At 37.1% G+C, this 22687-nt stretch overlaps 1 protein-coding gene across 3 annotated transcripts; it reads right to left on the bottom strand.

Moving 5' to 3' along the window:
- Positions 1-4801: 4801 nt before the first annotated feature.
- Positions 4802-18559, bottom strand: socs4 (suppressor of cytokine signaling 4). 3 transcript variants are annotated; one of them, XM_008406004.2, is made up of 2 exons: positions 18470-18559; positions 4802-6221 (listed from the first exon to the last, which is right to left on the bottom strand). In XM_008406004.2, exon 2 carries the CDS (start codon positions 6199-6201, stop codon positions 4996-4998), a length of 1206 nt encoding a protein of 401 aa, XP_008404226.1. In that variant the 5' UTR covers positions 6202-6221; positions 18470-18559; the 3' UTR covers positions 4802-4995. The 3 variants fall into 3 exon arrangements, with proteins under 3 accessions (XP_008404226.1, XP_008404229.1, XP_008404228.1); XM_008406007.2 differs by lacking the exon at positions 18470-18559 and adding an exon at positions 13268-13282; XM_008406006.2 differs by lacking the exon at positions 18470-18559 and adding an exon at positions 7757-7929.
- Between the last annotated feature and the right edge of the window lie 4128 nt (positions 18560-22687).

Below are 22687 nucleotides of genomic sequence, written 5' to 3'. Positions count from 1 at the left end.
ATTGAACTTAACTCTAGAGCTGTTAAAACGACATTTTTGTCAGAAATATATGAAACGTTTTCTCTTTTTTTAATTATATTGGCCTTGTTGTTAAATTTTCTATATTTCTGTTTTTATTAAAGCATTCATATGCTTTAATAAAGCATATGAATGCTTTATTAAAGCATTCATATGCTTTAATAAAGTGTTAATTTTAAGTGTTAATTTTTCATAGAAAAATATAAACATATTTATGACAGATAAATAAATCTTGATGTGGCAATAAGAAATGCAGTTAATTTACTGAAAATTAATACAGTTATTATATATTTACAATTTAGGCAGAATCTTTATTTATTTAGTGTAGTTTTAATTAATCAGAACTGAATTTCAACCTTTCCAGTATTTCCCAACTTAAAGACGGCTCATAAAAATGCAAACATAAAAATAAAGCACATAATTTTTGTGTTAACATTTCTATTTAAATATTACATTCTGCTAATTATATTTTTACATGATAAACTTGATGGATTTTTTTTTTTTTTTTACAAAATAAAAGCTTCTTAAACCCTGCTTGTTGTCTGACTCCAACACAAAGTCTGATTGATAAATCAAAATATAAAGAGTAAATTGTCATTATTTCCACATGGATTTCAAATCCATCATGCATCTGGTAATAAACATTAGCTTTGAAATGTGAAAAATTTATTCCGGATCATACAAGGTACAATTAATATTTCATGTAGCGGTTCTGAAAAATCAATACAAAAGGCTCCTCGGTGTCCGAGACCATGCTGGCACTTAAAGGAATCCCGAAAAAGAAAGACTTCTTCATTTCAGGATCATTTATTTATCTCATTACAGCAAAGTACAATCTAAAACAGTAAAGTTTTACGAGCTTTACTGTTTTCCCTTAAATATTTATTAATTTCTACTTTCCTAATTTGTGTACATAATCTTAAAAAGATGAAAGAGTGACATCTAGTGGCATAAATGTCTCTTTCAGGCATTATGCTGCCTTTTGGAAATTAATCTGGACCACCAAGTTTTTGAAAACCCACACCGGGACTCCACCTGGTCGATATTTTGTTATATTGTTTGGTGACGACAAAAAAAGAAAATAGAGATCCAAGATAGTGGAACGAAACCCTGAAGAGTTCCTAAATGAAGCTGAATATTGATATGTGGAGTGTTTCAGACAAGATTTGTTCGTAAGTATTGGTTAATGGTGAAAATAATAATTCTCTTTGTTTTGTGTTAAGGTGGTGTAAATAATTTTTACATTTAAGTCCATCCATCTTCTATGCACCCTTGTCCCTAATTGGGTCAGGAGGGTTGCTGGTGCCTCTCCATCTAGCGTTCCAGGAAAGGTCACCTGGACAGGTCGCCAGTCTGTCGCAGGGCAACACAGAGACACACAACCATGCACACACACACTCACACCTAGGGGCAATTTTGAGAGACCAATTAACCTGACAGTCATGTTTTTGGACTGTGGGAGGAAACCGGAGTACCTGGAGAAAACCCACCATGCACAGGGAGAACATGGAGACTCCATGCAGAAAGACCGGGGCCGGGAATCGAACCCAGAACCTTCTTGCTGCAAGGCAACAGCTCTACCAACTGAAACTGATTTATTATTATTTGATCTCACAATAAACATGGCTAATTTTGTTTGTTAGTTAATGCCAAAGTGAAGGCAGTGGTCAGAGGCCATTCTTCAAAAAAACAAGCAAAAAGAAAGAGAGGTTTGGTTATTGGAGCTTCGGTATCTTGTCTAGCTGGTGGAAAATCGAAAACTCATGACGAGGCATAAAATACGCCTATGAAAAGCATAAGAGCCATTAGCAGGATTATYGTTTCATGTATCCTTACTCTATTTTATATAGAAACTTTTTATTGAGTAAACGTTTTTATTGAATAAATTAAGAAGTTTTAAAGGTATTAATTGTTTTGATTTTTGTGTAAAAAGACAGTATAAACAGCGTAAAGTCTGCCCTTAATACAGAGAAACATCCGACGAATGAATAGAGGATAAATAGTAGTTTTAGTGTTTTGATTTAATGGGTTGAGGTTCTGCAAATATTTAGATAAACATCACAATAATTACCTCTTCATTATGTTTTTCCTAAAACATCTGTAAAAATGTAGAAGCACAGATACCTCAAAGTACACTAACAAAGTACTTTTATTTATTTACCTTACAACTTTGGCAAAATATGATCACTTCTAAGAGCCTTAGTGATTTTATAAGAGGAAAAATAATCGATGCTAATTTTTTAGAAAATTGGTTAATTTTCTACAACTGACAATCTGAAGAGTGATTATAAGTTGAGTTAATTAATCACTAATTGATGCATCAGGTAAACTATCCAATCTTTATCCATAAATGGTGGAAATAGAGCACTCTTTTCAATAAAAAGGGACAAATAAAAATCCCTTGAGGTCATTTTTCTACTTGTGAATGACTCATGCATTCACAAAAAAAACTGAATCCCATCAAAAAGCAAATCTTTCATGCCCTTATCTTTCAATTTGCTCTGCCATTTAGAGCCGTCCTTTGCAAAGGAGGGTGGATAAATTGTTTCTTTGTTGTATTTTTGCAGCTAGGTGCTTCTAAGTAACATTTTCCATATCATTAGCTTGTCTAAAGATGACAGCGGAAACAAAAACAAAGCATGATTCAAGCTGCTGAACCTAAAACGCTCCATAGATGAGAGAATCCTGAGAAACAATAACAGCACAGAGACGGTGGAAAGGATTTTTATTGGATTGTTTATCAGTGTGGTGAATATGCTCAAAAATAAAACCGTTAATACTGTAAAAACACAACCGTGGGTAAACTAAAACGGCTAAACATGTTTCAGTGCATGAGGTTTAAGTTCTGGCGCCATCTTGTGGTCGAAAGGCAGAATTACATTTGATTTTATTCCTGAATTCTTCCCAAAAGAATCAGATGATCTACAAATAAACACATTTTATTATTTTTGTTTAACAGTTAAATGCTAAAGGAATGTTTTTGTACTATTTTTATGACAATCTGCTCAAGTAAAAGTGGAGGAATGATGACATTTTCTGGGGGCGATGAGAGGAAATCTGTTTGAGATGCAAAGCCAGTTTTAGACAGACTAAGTTCATGAATATTGGACATCAAGACAATAAAAGCCTGCCACAGTCTAGAAAACAAACTATGTGAAACAACCACAACTTGTCCCTTATCTGGAGATTTAACAGTCCGAATGATCAAAAATGTCCAACAATTACCTGTAGTGACGAGAGACGTTTGAGCAGAAAGGAGTGATGAAAGGTGCAGTTGAATAAGGCATTAGGTGTGATTTTGGGCGAAATGCTACAACATTTAGGGTCGGGCACATTGCTATACTAAAGCATTCACTACCCCTGAACTTTTTAACATTACAAACACAAAGTAGTAAACAAGTGGAAAAAAGGATGCATGGTTTTCAAGATTGAAAATCTGAACCTTTTTGCTTTTAATTAGTCTCAAATCTTCCAAGTGTTTTCTTGAATGCAAAATATTTGGTACACAAAGTATTTTTCTTGTGGTAGCCCTTTTTTCCTCTTCATTTTAATGTGATAGTAAGAACTAGAAGCTAAAGCTAGCGCTAATGTCAGTTCAAATTATATCAGCCCCTAAAAGACTGCAACCGTCGGGAACTAATTTAATTTTGGGATTATATTTTACATGTTATATAATGGCCATATTATATTTATATTTATATCTGCTGCCCGTGTTTTGTACTCATTTAAAATAGTTATCCAGAGGGGAAAAAAGGGAAAGAACATGAGACGAGAGAAACGAAACTGCTGCGTAGACAGTTTCCTCCCACTTCAAAATAAGAGCATGAATAGAACTACATGAAAAAATCCCAACAGTCGATAGCCAAAAACTTTAAAACAGTTGCTGAATAAATTTATTCAGCTGAAAGTTTACCAAACAAACAAGTAAATTGGGGTTTTGGAATTGATCTAGAAATTTTTATTTGGGAGAAAGTAAGTGCACTAAATGTTTTCAAAGTTAGCAAACTTAGCTAGCTTGACGAAAAATTTGCTCTGCTAATTTTTCAGAAGCGTGGCCATCATTGATGTTTAATATAAATTGATGGTGGCCACCATGTTGATTACAAATAAACACTAAAAAGATATTTTTTTTGTAGAAAAAAAAGTTGAAAACCATGTAGCTTATTCTTTACACTTTATGATTAAACACTATTATGAAGTCTGTAAAACAGTTAAGTTAAGAATGCTTTACAATGTGCTTCAGTTTATTAAAGTGGCTATTTTGGTGCTTATATTTACAACATCAATAATTTATTAGGTCGGCTGTACAATAGCTTTTTCGTAAAATTATTGTAGAGCCATTTTTTGTTTGAAATGGTGATAAAATTGTACCACAGAATGGACTTAAAGTGAGGATGCAAGTTATCGAATAATTAGTCAATCTTAAGTTGATTGACTAATCAATTGATAAGCCGCCATTTTCGTAAAAGCCTTAGTTTTCTCTTGTATGACAATGGCAGACCATCTTTGCATTATGTAAAAGGCAACATTTTAATATTCTAATTTAAAGAAAACAAAACAAAAACATCTTTTTACTGTAACATATTTTTTTGTCACCTGTATTACATATAAAAGAATAAACAGAATATTGTGGTTCTCTTACATTATTAAACTTAGACATATTTATAAAATATAACCAAACATGAACCTCTTCAGTTGCAGAAAACTTAAAGAGGTTGCCAAGTGTTTACATTTCTAAACAGAACAGCATAAAGTGCATTTTTCAACCCACACCGGACTCTGGTCTGTTCTGATTTGCCTGCCATCTTTGTTTCTGTATCAACTGCTCCTTAACGATGACCAGTGGCGCTCTCTGCTGGACTAAAAGAAGATCTAAGCGGATTAATTAATTGATTAGAACTAGTTTGAATCTAATAAATCAACAATTAATCATAAGCAGATTAGTTGTTAGCATCCTAACTTGTAGCTTCCTCCTCGTCAGTGCAGATCCTGCGTGTTAGCCGCTGTGGGCATCGACGCGGCGCAGGCCCCGTCACACTTGATGTGGTACTGTCTGAGGTATTCCCTGAGCTGAGGCGGCAGCGGCAGCCCCTCCACGCCCTGGTAGGTGGTGCAGCTGCAGATCACCGCCCTGCACAGGTGCTGTAGAGGGAAAGGGAAGGTCCTGGGCAGTGGCTTGGAGAGCAGCGGCTCAAAGAAGAGGCAGGTGGCCGGGTCGCTGTAGTGCCTCAGCAGGCCCGTCACACTGGCATCCCGGTACATGCAGGGGTCGCGCACGTCGAAGCTGAATCGCTTGCCGTTTTGCTCGATGCGCGCATGCAGGGAGCGGCTGTAGCGGCGGAAGCTGACGGAGAACAGGAACTCGTCCTGGGCGGAGTCCCGCAGGAGAAACGTCCCTTCCGGCTGGCCCTCCAGGAGCTCCTCGGCCTCGAAGCGGTTCAGCACGCCCCAGTAGCACGGGTTGTTGTTGATCTGGAGCAGATCGGGGACCAGGATGTAGTCAGTGTTGCCACAGGCGCCATCCGGTCTGCCGTGAAGGCAGGACGGGTCCCAGTCCTCCAGCGGCGCGGGCGAGCAGCAGATATCCTCCCAGGACAGCGGCGTCTGCGGTGGCGAAGTGGAAGACGACACCCGGGGCTTCAGCGGCGTCTCCATGTCCTTCAGCGAACCTGGATGAGCCACCTGGTTTTTAATAAGGTGCCAACATTTGGCCAGTTCAGACTTGGGAGAGAACGGACATTTGTCCTGCATGAGTTCCGAGACGTGGATCTTCCTTTTGGACCAGAACAGTACGGAAAAGGGGCGAGACGAGCCGGGCGGGTGGTGGTAATGGTGGTGGTGGTGGTGATGGCGTAGAGGGAGACACTGACCCACGGCGTCCTGAAACTTCTGCCTCAGAGACCGCCGGTGGAGCGCCTTCCGGCACACGCCGTCCACGTCTCCAGCCATCAGTGAGTCGCCCAGAGCGCTGCAGCTGCACTTCCGCTCTCTGCGCCGCCGGGAACAGGAAGTGGACCGCATGCCGAGCTCTTCGGAACCGTCCGCCTCCGACCCGCCGGGACTGGATCCATTGCGGGAGCTCCGGGAACGCTTCTTCCCCCGCCAGATGTAGCTGTCGGCGCTCCAGCTGCGGAGGCCAGATTTGGGTCGAGTGTCCGCTCCCCGAGGCTTCTTCTCTGACATGGCCGCTGTCTGTTCTCTTTCTGTAAAACATGTTTTACAGGAACATATTTATTTTTATATATGTTAAAATAAATAATAAAGCTGATAAGTGTGACTTTTGTTTTATGAAAGGCCACACTTATCAGGTTTCATAAAACAAATGTCACCAAGTTTGACTTTGCTTAAGTTGATCTTAAAACATTTTTGCACATTTTTGTATTTAAATTTGTGTCTCAACTACTTCCAAAAACAGCACCTGTCCTTGCAAAAGCCGACGTAGCCTTTTTTTTCTTGGTTGGGGGCTGTAAATTTATGTTTTTTGCGCCGTTTCAAAAACCTCAACAATAGCGCACTGCTGTTACCTAGCAACGCCAGGGAAGCCCAGCCCCGTTACCTAGCAACCCAAGTGGAGCTCCAGAATGTTTGATCAGCTGGTTTTACTGCTGTTCAATGGCTCCTAGAAAAGACAAGTGTTTTGTTGACTTGCCGTCCAGAAACCATTGGCTGCATTCTTATTGGTTGTGCAGGAGGCTCCACTTCTGATTTTCAATGATGCACAGCTGTATAATTTTTAAAAAATAAAGTTTATTTGATAGGGACAGACACACATCGACATAGACAAACTGAATAAAACATCATCCCATGTTTGCATCATGGTGCAATAGCAACAGCTTCGCAGCACTCGTCCCTAATTGTGCATCTGTTTGCAGCATAGCCAAATCCTAACTAGTTCAAGGAAGCATAGGTCACCTTTTAGTATTCAATGTATCCCACAGGCCAGCTGTCATTAAAATAGGACAGGAAAACTTGCCCTTTAGTTCAAATTAATGTCAATGCTTCAAAAATCAGAACAAACTGCTACAAAAACAGCAACGTTTTAAAGATCCTAGCAGTTGATCACCCAAATTTCAACACATTTATGGCCAAATTTCAACACTTAACCTACCACTGGATAAGCAGAAGTGTACTACTGTATAGATTAAAAATCTTATGAAGCTTCCTCTTGTTTTAAGATCATATTAGCTTATTTCATATAGAAAATCACAAAAGAATCAGAGCAGAAGCTAGCATGCTAATGGACTGATAACCTCAGTTAAAGTTTATGATTCAACAATTAGACTGGAGAAAAAAATGGAGTTTGGAAGCCAAAACCACACCTAAACCAAAAGTAACAAGTTATTTCTCATAAAAGTATCTTATTAATCCCCAAGAGTTTTATGCAAATATTCCAGTCTAACTTTTTGGAACATTTGTGTTCGTTTATCTCAGCATTTTAGAAAAGAACGTCCTACCAACAATCAGATATGATACAGTATCAGGGTCGCTTTGAGGTTTTCAGACCTGGATAAAACATGAACTTTGTAATCTCTTGGATGCCTAATTTTTACTTTTCAGTAAAAAATATCCTTTAGTAGTTTTACTTGAGTATAATTTTGGGGTACTTTACTCACCTCAACTTAATATTTATTTACAGTCTTAATAAAATTTCCGAGCTGTAGAAAGATAAAAGTTGTTTAAACCCGTTTGTAATTGATTATAAGCAAATGGAAGTTTAAATAAAAAATGGTTTTCTTACCTCCTATAAAGTATCAGCAGCAGAAGTAAATGTCCATGTTAGCCTGAACCTTTCTGTCCTCTAACAGACGGCCGCCTGCTCTGTTCCTATATAATAATAATGCCGAGTCCCCGGAGGGAGCAGCAGTTTCCTCTCCAGCAGTCTCAATGAATGGGTCGAATGGGCAGAGCGGGGCGGGGCGGGAGGACTGGTGTCGGGTTAATGGGAGCAGAGCATCCACCACTCAGACCCACTTCCACTTTTACACACAAAAAACTGGAATTAAGATAAAAGAGAAGCAGAGCGGCCAGAAAGTGCTTCAAAGTGAATTATTTCTGCTTGTTTGAGTCGTTTCAACTTCATTAGAGCTTGAAACATCAAAGTGCATTTCTCGAGAAGCTTTAAATCTGTTTAAGCATGACTGTGGAGCAAAAACAGATTGATCCTGAAGATTAACCGCAGCTTCTTCGCTCGAATTAATGATTGAGCCCAGCACAGGAAACGACAAAGCTTCGATTATTGACCCAACGACCTTCCAGTCTCTCCTGGTTTAAACTTCCAGAAAGTGCAGCTGAACGAAGTCATCAGTCAACATGAGGTCATGCAGGCACTCCTTTGAGCTCTGAGGATTTTGGAGGATGTATAATTCATGATTCATATCAGACAAATATTATTACTCCCAGTGGTTTTTGGGGTGTTCTTGGATCTGCTTCAATGAACTCCTTTTGCTGGAGTCATCAATAAACTCCTATCATCAAACACAATATAGTGACACTCAGCTTCCTCTTAGCTGAATATTTAATGCCGTTCACATTAATACTCCGACCGACAGAATGATGGATGCCACTCGCTCTGGAAAAGAAGGAAATCAATTTATTCGACTGCAAACTCTTGGGATGCGCGTTGCAGAAAGTGAACTCCAAAAAGTTGCGCTTAAAAGGATCATGTTAACTCCACCATTGGTTAATAAGGGAAAGACGAAAGGATGAGGATTAAACAGCAACGTTTTATTCATAAGACTGATCAAAGAACGTTGGAAAAGTCCCTTAGTGCAAAAGTGGACTTCATTTCAAAAATATGTACACAAAGGCAAAAGAACAAACATAAGACATTTTACATTGTTTTACCAAACGAAATCAGATTTTTGTGTTGAAATAGTTCCTAAAGATAGCCAAGTTGAGCAAAAAAAAAAAAAAACTGCAGACAAACCTGTTCCCCTCCTTGCCTGTGGGGGCGATGCACTAAGAAACATTGAAGGAAACGACACATAAATCTCAGAATACACCGAGCACAACTTCCTTTCTTCGTGAAATGTAAACAAAAATGGAGCAGCATCAGATTTTAGCGCCTGTAGGATTTCTGTTTTATCTTTGACAAAAGATGACGAACCGTTTCTCCCACCAGCGCTAGGCTAATGCGTTTGCTTTGGTTGTATTTACCCAGAATGCTCTGCGTTGCAGTCCACTTCCTGCTTTTGGATCAGTCCCGGTGTCCGCTTGGCGATCACGTGTGCATTCAAACCGAACCAGATTTCACTTCAACCGAACTGAGACGGAGGTTTGGAGGCGGACCAGAGTTAGCTTTTTTTTGTTCCACATCAATGTTTGATTACACATTCACATCTCCCCAAACAAAGCAGGCTTTGTACAGTGAAATGCATGTTGTTTCCTTCAGTGATTATTTGTACAGCGCCCCCACAGGCGAGGAGGGGAACAGTTTTTTCAAAGCATCTGTTTCGTTTGAGAACCGCAAAAGCTGAAATGTAAAAAATGTACCAATTTTGGTCCCCATTCGAACTGAATCTACCAGACTATCAGGTCACTGGATCAGGTGGTAACCCTTGACCTTTGTGATAGCCAAGAAAGTGGCAGTGATTTTCTCTCCGGTTTGTTCTGCCTTGCATAAAGTGTGTCAAGAGGGTGTGGCGCAGCGTTTTGTTCAGGAAGTACCTCCAACATTGGATTAAATTGTGATGGCCCCATTAACCTGCTGCAGAGAACCATATCAGTTCAAAACACGGAGGCATTGATCCCTGAACAGTCTGCAGGAGCACCAATGAATAATTCACTCAGCTATGAATGAACAGACGCTACTCTGCATGCACCTTTACATATATAAAAATAAAAACAAATCTGTCTTTGTGTCGCTGCCCAACTAATTTAGCTAATTACAGGACAAACAGAAGTATTTAGAGAGAGCCATAAGCTCTGGCGACTGACAACTTGACAGTCAAGTTTATTTTCATGATGGCAGCCGAGAAAAAACATTTTCTTGACCTCATAATTTTGAAACTCGATAGGGTTTAATGTACAAGTGTTCAATTATTTTTGCCTCAGGGCACAAAATTGTCTAAAAAATTTTTAAATGTCTAAAAATTACAAAAACAAATTTATTGTAACAATTTTCAGTATTATCTGCTTAATAATAAAGTTAATAAACAATACCCTAGCAAAACATATGAAATAGTCGTGCTGGATGAAGTGGCGGAACCGTAAACTGCTGCTGCACAAGTTACTCAACAGGTTGTTGCTAGGTAACCAAGGAGTGAGTGAGTTGCTAGGTAACCGTAGAGCGAGTGGGTTTTCCTTTTTTTAATTTTATTTCAGACAAATAACAGTACATAAGCTGAGTGAGTTAAACGATTCCACTAGCAGGTTATGTTAAAAAGTTGTTTAAGACTTTATATCGATGTAAAGCACTTTGAATTGCCTTGTGGTTTCACGCTGGATTTTCTTTTTCTTGTGAATAAATGTACCCAAATTTGGAAATTTAATTTTCTTTTCAGGATAAATTATGCTGCTGCAATAAGAACATAATTAATTTTAGGAGTTTTTATTTTCACATCATTTTGCGTTTCTGTCTGCACTCCAAAACGCATTCGACCTTGAAGGATCACGTGTGTGTTTGCATGCATACTGTCGGAGCAGAGCATCATGTGAATGATGGAGACGGTAAATTGAATCAGCAGCGAGTCTGTGTGGCTCCACTGATCTCCATTGTTTCCATTGATCCCTATCAGAAGACTCAACTGAACAGCAGTAACTGCATCGCTCCTTTATCATCGCCAACATGATGATAAAGCAGCTGCTGTCGCCCCCAAACACGATTAAACTGCAAAAGATGATCATGATCACCTAACATCGTCCAAACAAACCCAAACTGGTGCATATGAGTGAGCAGGTTCTCTCATTGTTCCCCAATTTTGCTTACATTTTTAATTCCCTCCATTTACTGAAGATAATTAGTTAAATATACACTTTTCCCCACAGTAAAATTCAAGAACTTTTCAACATTTTCAAGGCAAGTTTTCAAACTCTCCCAGCATCACATTTTGGAGATAAAAATAAAACAAATGATGGTAAAAAAAAACAAAAAAACATTTCAATTCACTTATATAATTTATTACTGTTACCAATAGTCGTAATAGCAAGGACAAAGTAAAATAAAACAAAATTTTATCTTTTGAAATGTCTGTCTCACATATATCCAACACACCTGACTGGATAAAAAAAAACAAAAAAACACTAATTTAACAACAACAAAAAATCCCACCAATTTCAATAACTTTGTTAAAAGTATTTCAGTAACACACAACAATTAGTCAGTTGAGAAATTAGAAATAATAATAAATATTCATTACATCCAAACAAATCTTGAAAAAGATTACATTGAAAAAGTTCCGGTTTTATTGGCAAATTATTTAACTTATAACATGGGAAAATGTCTTTTCCTAATTAAAATAGTCAGCTAGGGGAATTTGTACTTTTTCCATCAATTGCTTACTCAAAACAAACCCCTATATCTTGCCGAAAAGTTACTTGTAAGTTTCTTTTTCTTATTTCAAGTGTACTAAAGATATTTGTTCTAGAATTTAAAGCAAATGTAAGATTTCTGTTCTTGCCGTGCACCGCTCTGTTACCTAGCAACCCCAGCAGAGTTCTGCCCGTTACCTAGCAACCAAAGCCGAGCTCAAGTTTGGTCAGCTGGTTTTACCGCGGTATGCACTGTTCTAGAAACTACTAGACTAAAGATGTTAGTAAGACTTTGTATTTTTGCAGTGCAGCTCACCATGTGAGCCCATTCTTCGTGATTTCAGTGTCCGAGTTACTTCACTGAGGAAAATTCATCGCTCTGAAACACCAAAATAAACACAGCATTTATGCCCATGATGAGTAGACTTAAACTTCTGACCAGAGCTGCAACCATTTCCTCTTTCAGGACGTGAATGCAGAGGCCGATAATCTTCTAAACGGGTTTCCTATGTAAACACAGGAAATGGGTAAAAAGCCTTGCTGGCCAGTTTTGCAAACCACAACTGGATAAAACCTGATATCTTATGCTGCCTTATCTCTGTCCTCCATTACTTCTTTACAGCTGCAGTTGGATGATCAGGGATAGTTTCATGTGTTTTTACACATATTACTCTGCAAAACCATAATTTAATCGACTATTTTGCATAGTTTAATTAATATTAATCATTAATAATAAGGAACCATTTACCTAAAACAAGCTCATATCTCACTGAAAAGTTACTTGTCAGTTAGTCTTGACTTATTTCAAGTGTGCTAAGCTATTTGCTATTTAGCTTTTTGGTCTCTGATGTAATTTACAAATAAAGTAACAAAACCAAAATCTAAAAAAATGTGTTCATTAAGTTTTCTGGTATTTATCAAATAGAAATTAGTTTTGTAATTATAACTTATCTAAAATTAGAAAATGTGCTGTCTGATTTAACTTCAGACAGTAGGAAATAAAAGTCTGTTAGGTGTACCTTGTTAAATAACTAAATATTACCAAGTTTTTTCTTGCCTAGTTTATTTTGCAAATATAATTATATCTTACTTACCAGCAAGATACAGGAGCTTGTTTTAAGTCAATAATTCTGTAATATTGATGAAACGTTCTAGTCTCACTGGCAGATTATTAAACTTATAACATGGGAAAAAAGTCTCGTTATAAGTGAAATAATCTAATTGAATTAGTACTTTTTCCAATCAATGTAAAAAAATAATTGATTTAAAACAAACTCCTATATTTTGCAGAAGTTTTATGCAAGTTAGTTTTGACTTATTTGAAATGTACCAAGATAATTTCTCTAAATTTTGGCTGCGAGTTTCGCTGAAGTGAGAGTTCCTGCAGCAGTTGTCATATTTCTACTTCTGCTTAGATTTGTTTATCAATGCTTTGAAGCCATTAGGATGCAGACTGGCCTGGATATTCATCTGCTGCCGACATGCGAGCTGCTGTATCGACTTTCCTCTGGGGAGATTTATTTATGCCTGCAGCCGCCCGGCTTCCCGCAACTAAGGCACATCGGCCAAGGTTTCTGTGCTGCTCCTTATTAGCGAGAGCGTAACCTAAGCCCCGCGGCTCCACGCACACCGGGTTTCAGTGTACCCAATATACCTAAGCAAGTACAGTGGATATGCATGCATTTCCCTTGAGATGCACTTACATGGGAAAAGTCTGTGGACTAAAAACAAAGAAAGTGCCACAAAACCCCCCCAAAAAACATAAGTACTTTACATTAACCTGGGTAAGTTAGGCAGAGGCTGCAGTTGGTAGAGTTGTTGCCTTGCAGCAAGAAGGTTCTGGGTTCGATTCCCGGCCCCGGTCTTTCTGCATGGAGTTTGCATGTTCTGCCTCTGCATGCATGGGTTTTCTCCGGGTACTCCGGTTTCCTCCCACAGTCCAAAAACATGACTGTCAGGTTAATTGGCCTCTCCAAATTGTCCCTAGGTGTGAGTGTGTGTGTGCATGGTTGTGTGTCCTGTGTGTCTCTGTGTTGCCCTGCGACAGACTGGCGACCTGTCCAGGTGACTCCGCCTCTCACCCGGTACGCTAGCTGGAGAGGCACCAGCAACCCCACTGAGGGACAAGGGTGTAAAGAAAATGGATGGATGGAAGTTAGGCAGATGAAAAAGGGATTGAATTTCTGCTAAAAATCTCAAATTTTGAGGTTAACCTCAGAAATTTCAAGTGTACTAAAGAAACAACGGGGTAATCTTTGAGTTTCAAAAGTCAAAAATTTGCAAGAAAAAAAAAATCTGAAAAAAAATTAGAAAAAAATTTAGAAATCTGAGTTTCAAAAGTGAAGAAATTATGAGACTTTTTTTTTTTTTAGATTAATCTCTAAATCTTTTTTTTTTTTTTTTTTTTTACCAATAACTTGGAAATCAGTTTCAAAAGTCAAACATTTTCTAGAGGAAAAAGTTCATTTTTAGATTAATCTCAGAAATTTCTTTTTTTGTGTGTGGAAATTTACTCTTTTTTCTTCCAAGTTTCATTACATGCATGTAAATGAGAGTAAGTATAACACATAAAATAACTAAAATTAAATAAAAATATTAATGTCAAACAAGAAAAATCTAATATGAGATCAAATTCAAATCAAATAAAATTTTATTTGTATAGTCCGTTTCAGCAGCAAGGCATTTCAAAGCGCTTTACATCATTAAACACAAAAATACAGAACAACCAAAAACATTAAATTTTCCGCTGAGTCAAAGTTCTGCCCTTCAAATCAGCAGAAAAAAAAAAACCGCACCCCTTTTAAAACAAATATCATTGCATAAATTGTACTCATAAATTGAAATAACATCAATAAAATGGATTATATTTAAATATTAAAAGTATCAATTAAAGTATTTAATGGGCTATCAGCATTGGTTTAATTTAGTCAAGCAGATCCATTTAAAACGCACTAAAAAGCCAAGAGTGGAAACTAATCAAGTTAAATCTCAATAACCAATTTAACAAGAAAGTAAAAAAAAATTTCCAAATATGCAGCTTAACATCAAAAATAAAATACTTACTTTTTAAATTAAAATATACTATGAAGCATGTGAACTTTGTTAATGGAGCCAATCGACCCAAAGTTGACTTGCTCTGCAGGTTAGCCAATCAAAAGTTAGGATTTTTCTATAACGCCAATTTAAATTATTTGATGGTGTTCTGTAACAAAAACGCTTTATTTAATAGTTAAGATTTTTTTGTCCAATAAATAGTCATATTTATCTAATTGTATTGATTTATTTCTACTATAAATAGATGAACTTATAGTGTAAATAAATGTATTGGTATGTATGGTGGACGCAGCAGGATGTGAGTCAGCTGAAGGTGTAAAGCCTCCAACACGGGAGCAGAGTTTCTGAATCAATACCAAGAGCAACATGAGGAGGACGGGACTGGAGATGAAAATATAATTTCTCCTTATTGCTGCTCACAGTCAATAAATCCAAACCACACAGGAAAAGATGAGTTATGACTCATTAACGTCACTCTGTGAACTCAATGAAAACAGATTTGGTTTTTTTCAGCAAATAACCGTTTTTGAATCTATATGTTCCAGTTATGCTCTGCGGCAGACGGGCGACCTGTTTAGGGTGACCCCAGACCTTCTGACCCACATGGGACATGGATGGATGGATGGATGGAAGGAAGGAAGCTCCAATTAACAATTGATTACTAAATTAGATGATTATTTAAATGATTAATTAATCTCTAAAAAGTATCTAGGCAGTACCAGTAGAGACTAAATTAAACTTTTATGCACTTTTGAAAACTCCAAATATACAATAAAATGCATCTGACAGATAAAAAAGTGGATTTTACATGACATGTTTTTTGTTTTTATTTTGCTATTCCTCACTTTTGCAAATAAATACTAAATTTTGCGTAGAATTTCAGAGACATGTCGGTAGTAAATAGAATAAAAGAACAATGTTCATTTTACTCAAACACAAACCTATAAAAAGTAAAATTAGAGAAACTGATCATTTTAAATGGTCTTTTTTCCAGAGCTGTGTTTTTACTCAAGTAAAAGTAAAAAGTAGCTGACCAAGAAATTACTCATGTAACAGTAAAACAGTATTTGGTAAAAGGTCTACTCAGTACTTGAGTAGCTAACCCAATTTTTAAATTGGGTTAATTGGGTTTTTATCATTTTTAAATGATAATTTAAAAATAATCATTTCTAAATTATCATTAGAAATGATAATATTTTAAAATATTATCATTTAATATTTAAAAATTACATCAGATGATCAAACATATAAAGTTAAGTGACAATTTAGGTATTTTAAGGACCAAAATTATAATAATTCATACAAGTAAAAAATTATTTTTTTTCCAAATCAGTTTCTTTCAATAAAAAAAAACTTATCAAACTTTAACAAAAAGTACAGATGTGTGTTTGTCTGATGATTTTTTTTGTTAAAACATGTTTGTTTTTCATTCAGAGTAGAGATATTTCAGGATAAAATTATTCAGTAAAATAATTTTAGAAAAAAAAAACTCCTAAAAGTTAATTGTGCTTTTCGAAAAATGTTTCTCAAGTAAGTGTAACGAGTTACGACCCAGTTCTGCTTCTCCCCCGTCTTCCTAAATTCATGAGTCGTTTTGAATATACAATGAATAAAACTGAAAGTATTTTAACATGAATGTTACAGAGTTTCCCCTCCACGGACATTTTTAGAAAGTGATCGACTAACGAGGTCGGCTCACTTCCTCCCGACCTCTAATGCACAGAGGAGGGAGCTGCAGTGAGGGGATCGCTTGGAAAAGCTTATACGTCTCTTCCAAGTCATGTTAACTGTTGCAAACCCCGCAGTTCGCAATCAATAAGAGAGAGGAGCGCTTCCAGTAACTCAGAGATGCATGCAGCTTGTCTTACAGGGGTGTGTGTGCGACACAAACGTCCAGAGCCATGAAGCAGGACCTGGATCTGCACCTGGGCTTTAAACAAACAGCTGAGGAGCGAGGAAAACTTGACCACTTCCCAGTGGATTCCAGAAAAATKGACAAAATGTTTTCATTTAATCTCAGCACAGCTGTGGCCTATAAAACAGATACTATACACCTGTGTTCATTACTTGTAGTGAACCGTTAATTTACTATTTTGCTGATTTATAATGTAAAACATTCAGATGAGGAAACAAAGTAATAAATAATAATAATGAATCTTTAATAAAGAAATTTTAAAGTTAGTCATTTTATCTATTATTACRCTTTTTTACTGTGGCTCCAAACTTATTCTGCGCTCTGTGGGACTGTAGGTTACCATACATTTTCTTAATTTAGGACTTTTTATTTTATCCATCCATCCATCCATTTTCTTCCGCTTATCCGGGGTCGGGTCGCGGGGGCAGCAGCTTTTTATTTTACTTTTTTTTAAATCAAAGTTGAAGATCACTCACATAAAACATCGATTCCTAATGCAAAATTTAAGTATTACACATAAAAATTTTATTTTTGTTTAACCAGCGTAATTGTGCAWTACCAAATTTGCGTGCAGATTTTGAACATAAAATAAACATTTATTATTCAGGGTTTTATTGGCCCATATTTTCAATCCCCATGTAGATGTAAATTAATTTATAAATTAAATTTTTCACATTTTTCTAAGGTGAAACCAACTGTTAACTCTGGGCCGGTTAGCCGATGGTTGACAGTTAACCTACAAGGATTGTTAAAGGTATTTGAGCATTTATTATTGGCTGAACATGTCTTCCTCCTCAGGACACCCTGATTAAAAATAACGCACATTTTTAGTAGAAAAGGTTGTGGAGGAGAAGTATTCAATCTAAATATGGAAGAAATAGTCTCATTACAATTATATATACAAATATTATATATTCACGTATTCTGATTTCATTTAGTGGTGTTTGTACCAATAAACTGTTCCTTTTGAATTTTTAACAAAATTCATAAATGTTAGYAGACATTGGAAAATGCTTCCAATATCAATAAAAGAGCATTTTCTTCACTTTTTTTTTTTGTTTGTTTTATTGTTTGGCATTTTTCCTCAATAACTTTAGCTAAAACCAGAGGAAGAGCTAAGCTTATATTAAAGGAACATTTCATGTTTAAAGTTGAATCAGAAGATAAATTCCTGTAAAGCTCACACTTTTTGGTGAAAACTTAAAAAAWGTGGTGCCAATATTTCTACAAATTTYAYWTTATCTGCATTAATAAAGTTGCTGGCTTTATGTATTCAATCAWCTGGRTGGAATGATTTGAAATAAAGCTTAAAATCTCTGCATATGACAATCCTAAACTTTAGAAATCTTAAAAAAGATGCGACTTCAGGAAGTAGCTGCATTTTTCCGTAAGAGATCAATAGAAAATTAAAGCTTTCCAGTGTTTTTTTTTTCCTAATTTGGGAGAAACTAAAATAATTTGCTTATTAGCTAATTACCTGGTGAGGCAGGGTACACACTGGACAGGTCACCAATCCCTCACTTTGCCGATTTGTTGTTGTTTGTTTTTGCCCAATTAATCTTTAGGCAGAAAAAAAAAGTGGTGTTTTTTTTCTTTTCGCTAAAATCATTTTAGGTAAAAATATTACTTAGAACATTATTTTTGGAAGGCCATKATTTTATTTTCAGTATGTAACGAAGAGCTTCGTTACTGGGACAGTTTTTACTTAAGTCACTGTATCGCACTTTAAAAGCACTTTATTAACAAGCACTTTATTTAGCATTGCACTTTAAGCAGAGATTTGCGCATAAATAACAATTTGCACACGAGAAGTTTTAATTGTATTTGAGTATTTTAGTAATTAGCATGTAGCCTTTTGTTCTGGGCTCTGCACAGCTGCTCCTCATTGACAAGTGAGGTGGTTCCCTGAGGAGGATAATTGTTACTCAGAGCAATGAGCTACTGGTGGGTCAAACTGAGCAAATGTTTGTGCATAATCTGTTAGGTGTGGAGTGCTGATATTAAGTGACTCACCTGTCTTTTCTGTGTCCTCTCCAGGGTGTTTGGACAAATACTACCCTGTGGTGATGGGCCATCTGAATCCAGGCTTCGAGGTTTGTACCGAGTAAAAAGGGGGCGTGTCCGATGAAGCCCCGCTTCGAGGCTTGTGTCRTCTTGCTGAAAACCACGTGACTGGCAACAAACGAGGCCTCACGTTGCATGGGTCACGTGACTGCTTCATTTTGCCTGTCTGTTTTCAAAATAAAAGCGCGATGAGCCGCGTTGCATCATGGGTTGTTGTCCTTTTGGTCTCGCATCAGGGGAGAATATTTGTCTTCAGTGGCCAAAATAAAATGAACATTGACCGACATATTTGATGTGTATTGATGATGGCGCTCATTAAAATGTAATGTTTGTTTCTGCTTTTCTCAATTGTAGATTATGTTGTTTTTTTATAACTTTATATTTTTGTGATTTTATGATGTAAATCTCTTTGAACTGCATTGTTGCTGAAATGTGCTACACAAGTAAACTTGATTGATTGTCTGAAATGGAGCCAGCAAGAGGAAAATCTCTGACATCTGAGAATACTTTGAGATGATCGCTCACAATAAAATTCTTAAATTATAATTAACCCTCCACCTCCCAATTTCTCACCTTCTGCAAAGTTCCACTGTTATTTGTAGTCTGATTAGCAAAGATATATCAGTCTTTCACAGCAGAAACAGATTTAATGGTGTTGCAGAACTAAAATTCAACATGTAGCCAAATATAAGGGATTGGAGCCAATTATAAATCCAAGAAAAAGTGAACGCCCCAACAGGCACTGCACTCCCAGACACTAAAACATTAAATGTCTTTATTGTCAAATCCGTCTATGACATAAAAGAAAACCCAACACAACCACTGATGTTAAATACATACCAGGATTTGATTGGCTACAAATCATTTTAATAATTAAAACATATGATAATTAAATATGGTTTCATTGATTTTCCTGTTACTAAACATGAGTTTGAGGAAAACTTTGTGACAATATTGCATTTAGTAATTTTTGGAAGAATGATCCAACTGAGTGACAAGGCTGTTACAGTTTCACCAGCAGATGTCACTAGTGAGCAATGAATGAAGCATCGAGTAATTAACCTTTTTGCAAAGGGCTGGAAAGCTTCATTGCTTCATGAGGCTTCATTTGCCCATCACTACTACCCTGGGGGTCCAGACACCATTTAAAGGTTCCAGGAGAGGCCATTGAAAAGTGGGGGCGGGGAATTGTTTATGGGTTTTTCAGTTGTTTCATTTGGTGTAAGATAAAATATAAAATATTTATAAAAAGTAAATTTAAATGTTTATATTTAATAAAATGTATTTTATTTAAATAGGTGGAGATTTGTTAAGAGAGATCCCCCTGTGAATTGGAGGTGGTTGGGTCCAACACAGCTGAGACTATTTAAGCCTGCAGTTTCACCTGTGAAGGGATAGATTGAGTTGTGTGTGTTGATGCTGTGAAGAATAAACCCACTGCTGGTTCCACCTGACTCTGCCTCAAGTAGTCTTCCTCACTGTAAAATCCAACCGCAAAAGGCCGCCTTGTTACACAGTATAATAAATAGTTATTGCACAAATTATGCAGGAATCAAGATGGCGCTAACAGTTAGCCAATAGTTGTGCAGCATTCATATGACTAACATTAGCTTGTACAAATATTTTACATAACCTGGATATATATGTCTGCCATGTTCACTGCCTTCAGATATCAGCCTTCTGGGAGCCTCTGTCAGTCTGGTGGATTTTCTTTTAGACATTTCCATTATTTTATGCGCAATTTCAAATCGTCCTCCGTCTTCTCTCTCTCGCACTGCTACTCCGTTGATACAATGGACCTTACCACAGGGGCCTCGTTTCATTGGCTAATGAACATTTCACGTCACAGCGCAGCTCCCACGTGCCTGACCGTCTCACAAACACAAGCTACAGTAGTAAACACATGCTAATGTACATTGTGGACTAGCAGACCTGCAGAAAGTTTTTGCGTCAGGACTCGAAAAAGAATGGTGGGGTATCTGTACAGGCGATGTCAGGTATCCTGATCGTATTTGTGGAACTAAAATTCACAGATTTCCAAAATCTGAAACGGAAAGCCTTGCTTGGATCAAAGCTTGTGCACGACCGCATTTGCAGCTCAACCGCCGTAGGATCAATAAGAACTAAGTGTCTGCTGGTGTAAGTATTATTGCTTTGCTTTCTTTGTGTTTAGTGAGTGAGAAAAATAAAGTCAATAATAAACACATCCATTATGAAAACCTTTTAGCCAAGTACAGCATAATGGCAGTACCGATACAACTTCTACATCCTGAAGCCTGTCTGTTACAGCTTTACGTTAGCTGAACAGATTAATATGCAATGTGTACCGTATCTGACATACATTAAAGATTTTATTTCACCTGAAAAGGCTTTTTACTAAACTGTAATCGTGTTAGCCACGCTAGCACCGAGTACCGAGTATCAGGCCTAGGCACATTCGAACATTTGCCAACAGAAATCAGTGATTTCAAAAGTAACCCTCAAAACCATGAATGCCCGACTTACCCAGCCTTGCAAGAACAACAGCCATCAGCGATCTTGTCCACAGCTATATTTATGCTGAGGGTCTGAGGATCTGCTGTTTTCCTTATCAACTGGTAGCATTTAGCTGTGACTCGCACAATGTTGGAGGCATCGCGTGGCTCAAACATCTTGATGTCGTCCAAAAAAGATGACATGAACTTGTTGGTTCCCCTGTCCATTGTCGTGGCTGATATTTTGTGAAAATCCGGCAGACATGCTAAACTAATCGACTCAAAAATACTCTGCAGAGAGTCAGTCAAAATGAAAGACACCATGTTTACACATAGAAACTAAACACCGCAAGGCTTTGTTTGTGAGACATGCAGCCACGTGGGACTTTCGAGGGGCGTTTCTGGGCRGAGCTTGGTAAGGTCCATACGAAGCTACGCAGGAAAATTCCGTAACGAAAACATTTACTCTAATATCTGCTGCAACATGCACATGTGATACACCGTTGAAAAGCCTCTTTTATGCACTTTCTAATACTTTTGGAATTTTTTGAATGCGACCAACCGATACAGAGTAGGTTGGGTGACAAATACGACACAACTGAGAATCTTTCTTGTGATTGGTCAAACTCATATCACAACTTTCCCGGGTGGCTTTCGTAACGTATCATATATGCCCTGAAACCGCAATGTCTCAGCTTTTCTGCACTTTTGGAATTTTTTTGATATGTTGAACTGTTCAGAAATTACGGTAATGGGAAGTGCACAAGCCAAATCCTGTCGGCGCCGACAGGTTGGTCATAAGAGGGTTAAACAACATTCTGAGATGATAGAGCCCTCACAGATAATGTAGCAAACAAATTATTCACACTTTAATATCAGCATTAAGTAAAAGAAGAAAAGAAAACCAATCAAAATATGCCTATTCAGTTTGAAACTGGAACTGTATGACTAATAAAACCAAATCAAAAATAAATAATTGCCAACAATTAATACACATTTAATAGACAAACTTCTATATTGACTAGAGGTGGGCTGATTCACACAAAATATTGATGTTGAAACCAAGATACTGACGTAATGATATTGATACCATAGTTTAAGATTACCTCTTGACATTTTATTTTATTGTGTTGTAGTTTATCAACTCTACTATTAGAACATATTTGTTTGATTTGCTCTCAAAAATATATTTTTTCATACTTTACCTTTTCAGAAAACAATACACACACATTTGTTTTGGTATTTTCACTTGTTATTTGCCGTTTAATTTCCTAAATGTAAAATCAAGCAGCATAAAACCAATTTTGTTCCTGTTACCAAAAGCTTCCAAAATTTGATTTAGCATAGTTTTGACATAGTTTTTTTTATTATTGTTGTTTTTTTTAATTTTGTCCCAATGAGGATACCGTATTTGAGTCTTTTTATGGTTTTTAATGTAGTGTTTTGACTACTGGACCATTTTGAATCATGTTATATTTATATTTATAGTGTGTTGATGTAAAGAAAGCTGACACCTCTCCAAATCTACCTAATGTCATAAATAAAGTTGATTGACTGATTGCCATAAAGCACATGCGTCAAACTCCAGTCCTGGAGGGCCACTGCCCTGCGGCTTTTAGACGTGCCTCTGTTGCACCCAGTGGCGCAACTACGCATTATTCAGGTGGATGCGAAAACATAGATGGCCCCCCTA

The sequence above is a fragment of the Poecilia reticulata genome, linkage group LG3 (assembly GCF_000633615.1).
Source record: "Poecilia reticulata strain Guanapo linkage group LG3, Guppy_female_1.0+MT, whole genome shotgun sequence".
Taxonomy (NCBI): Eukaryota; Metazoa; Chordata; class Actinopteri; order Cyprinodontiformes; family Poeciliidae; genus Poecilia; species Poecilia reticulata.
Note: the sequence above shows the minus strand (reverse complement) of the source record. Positions and strands in the feature narration are given on the sequence as shown.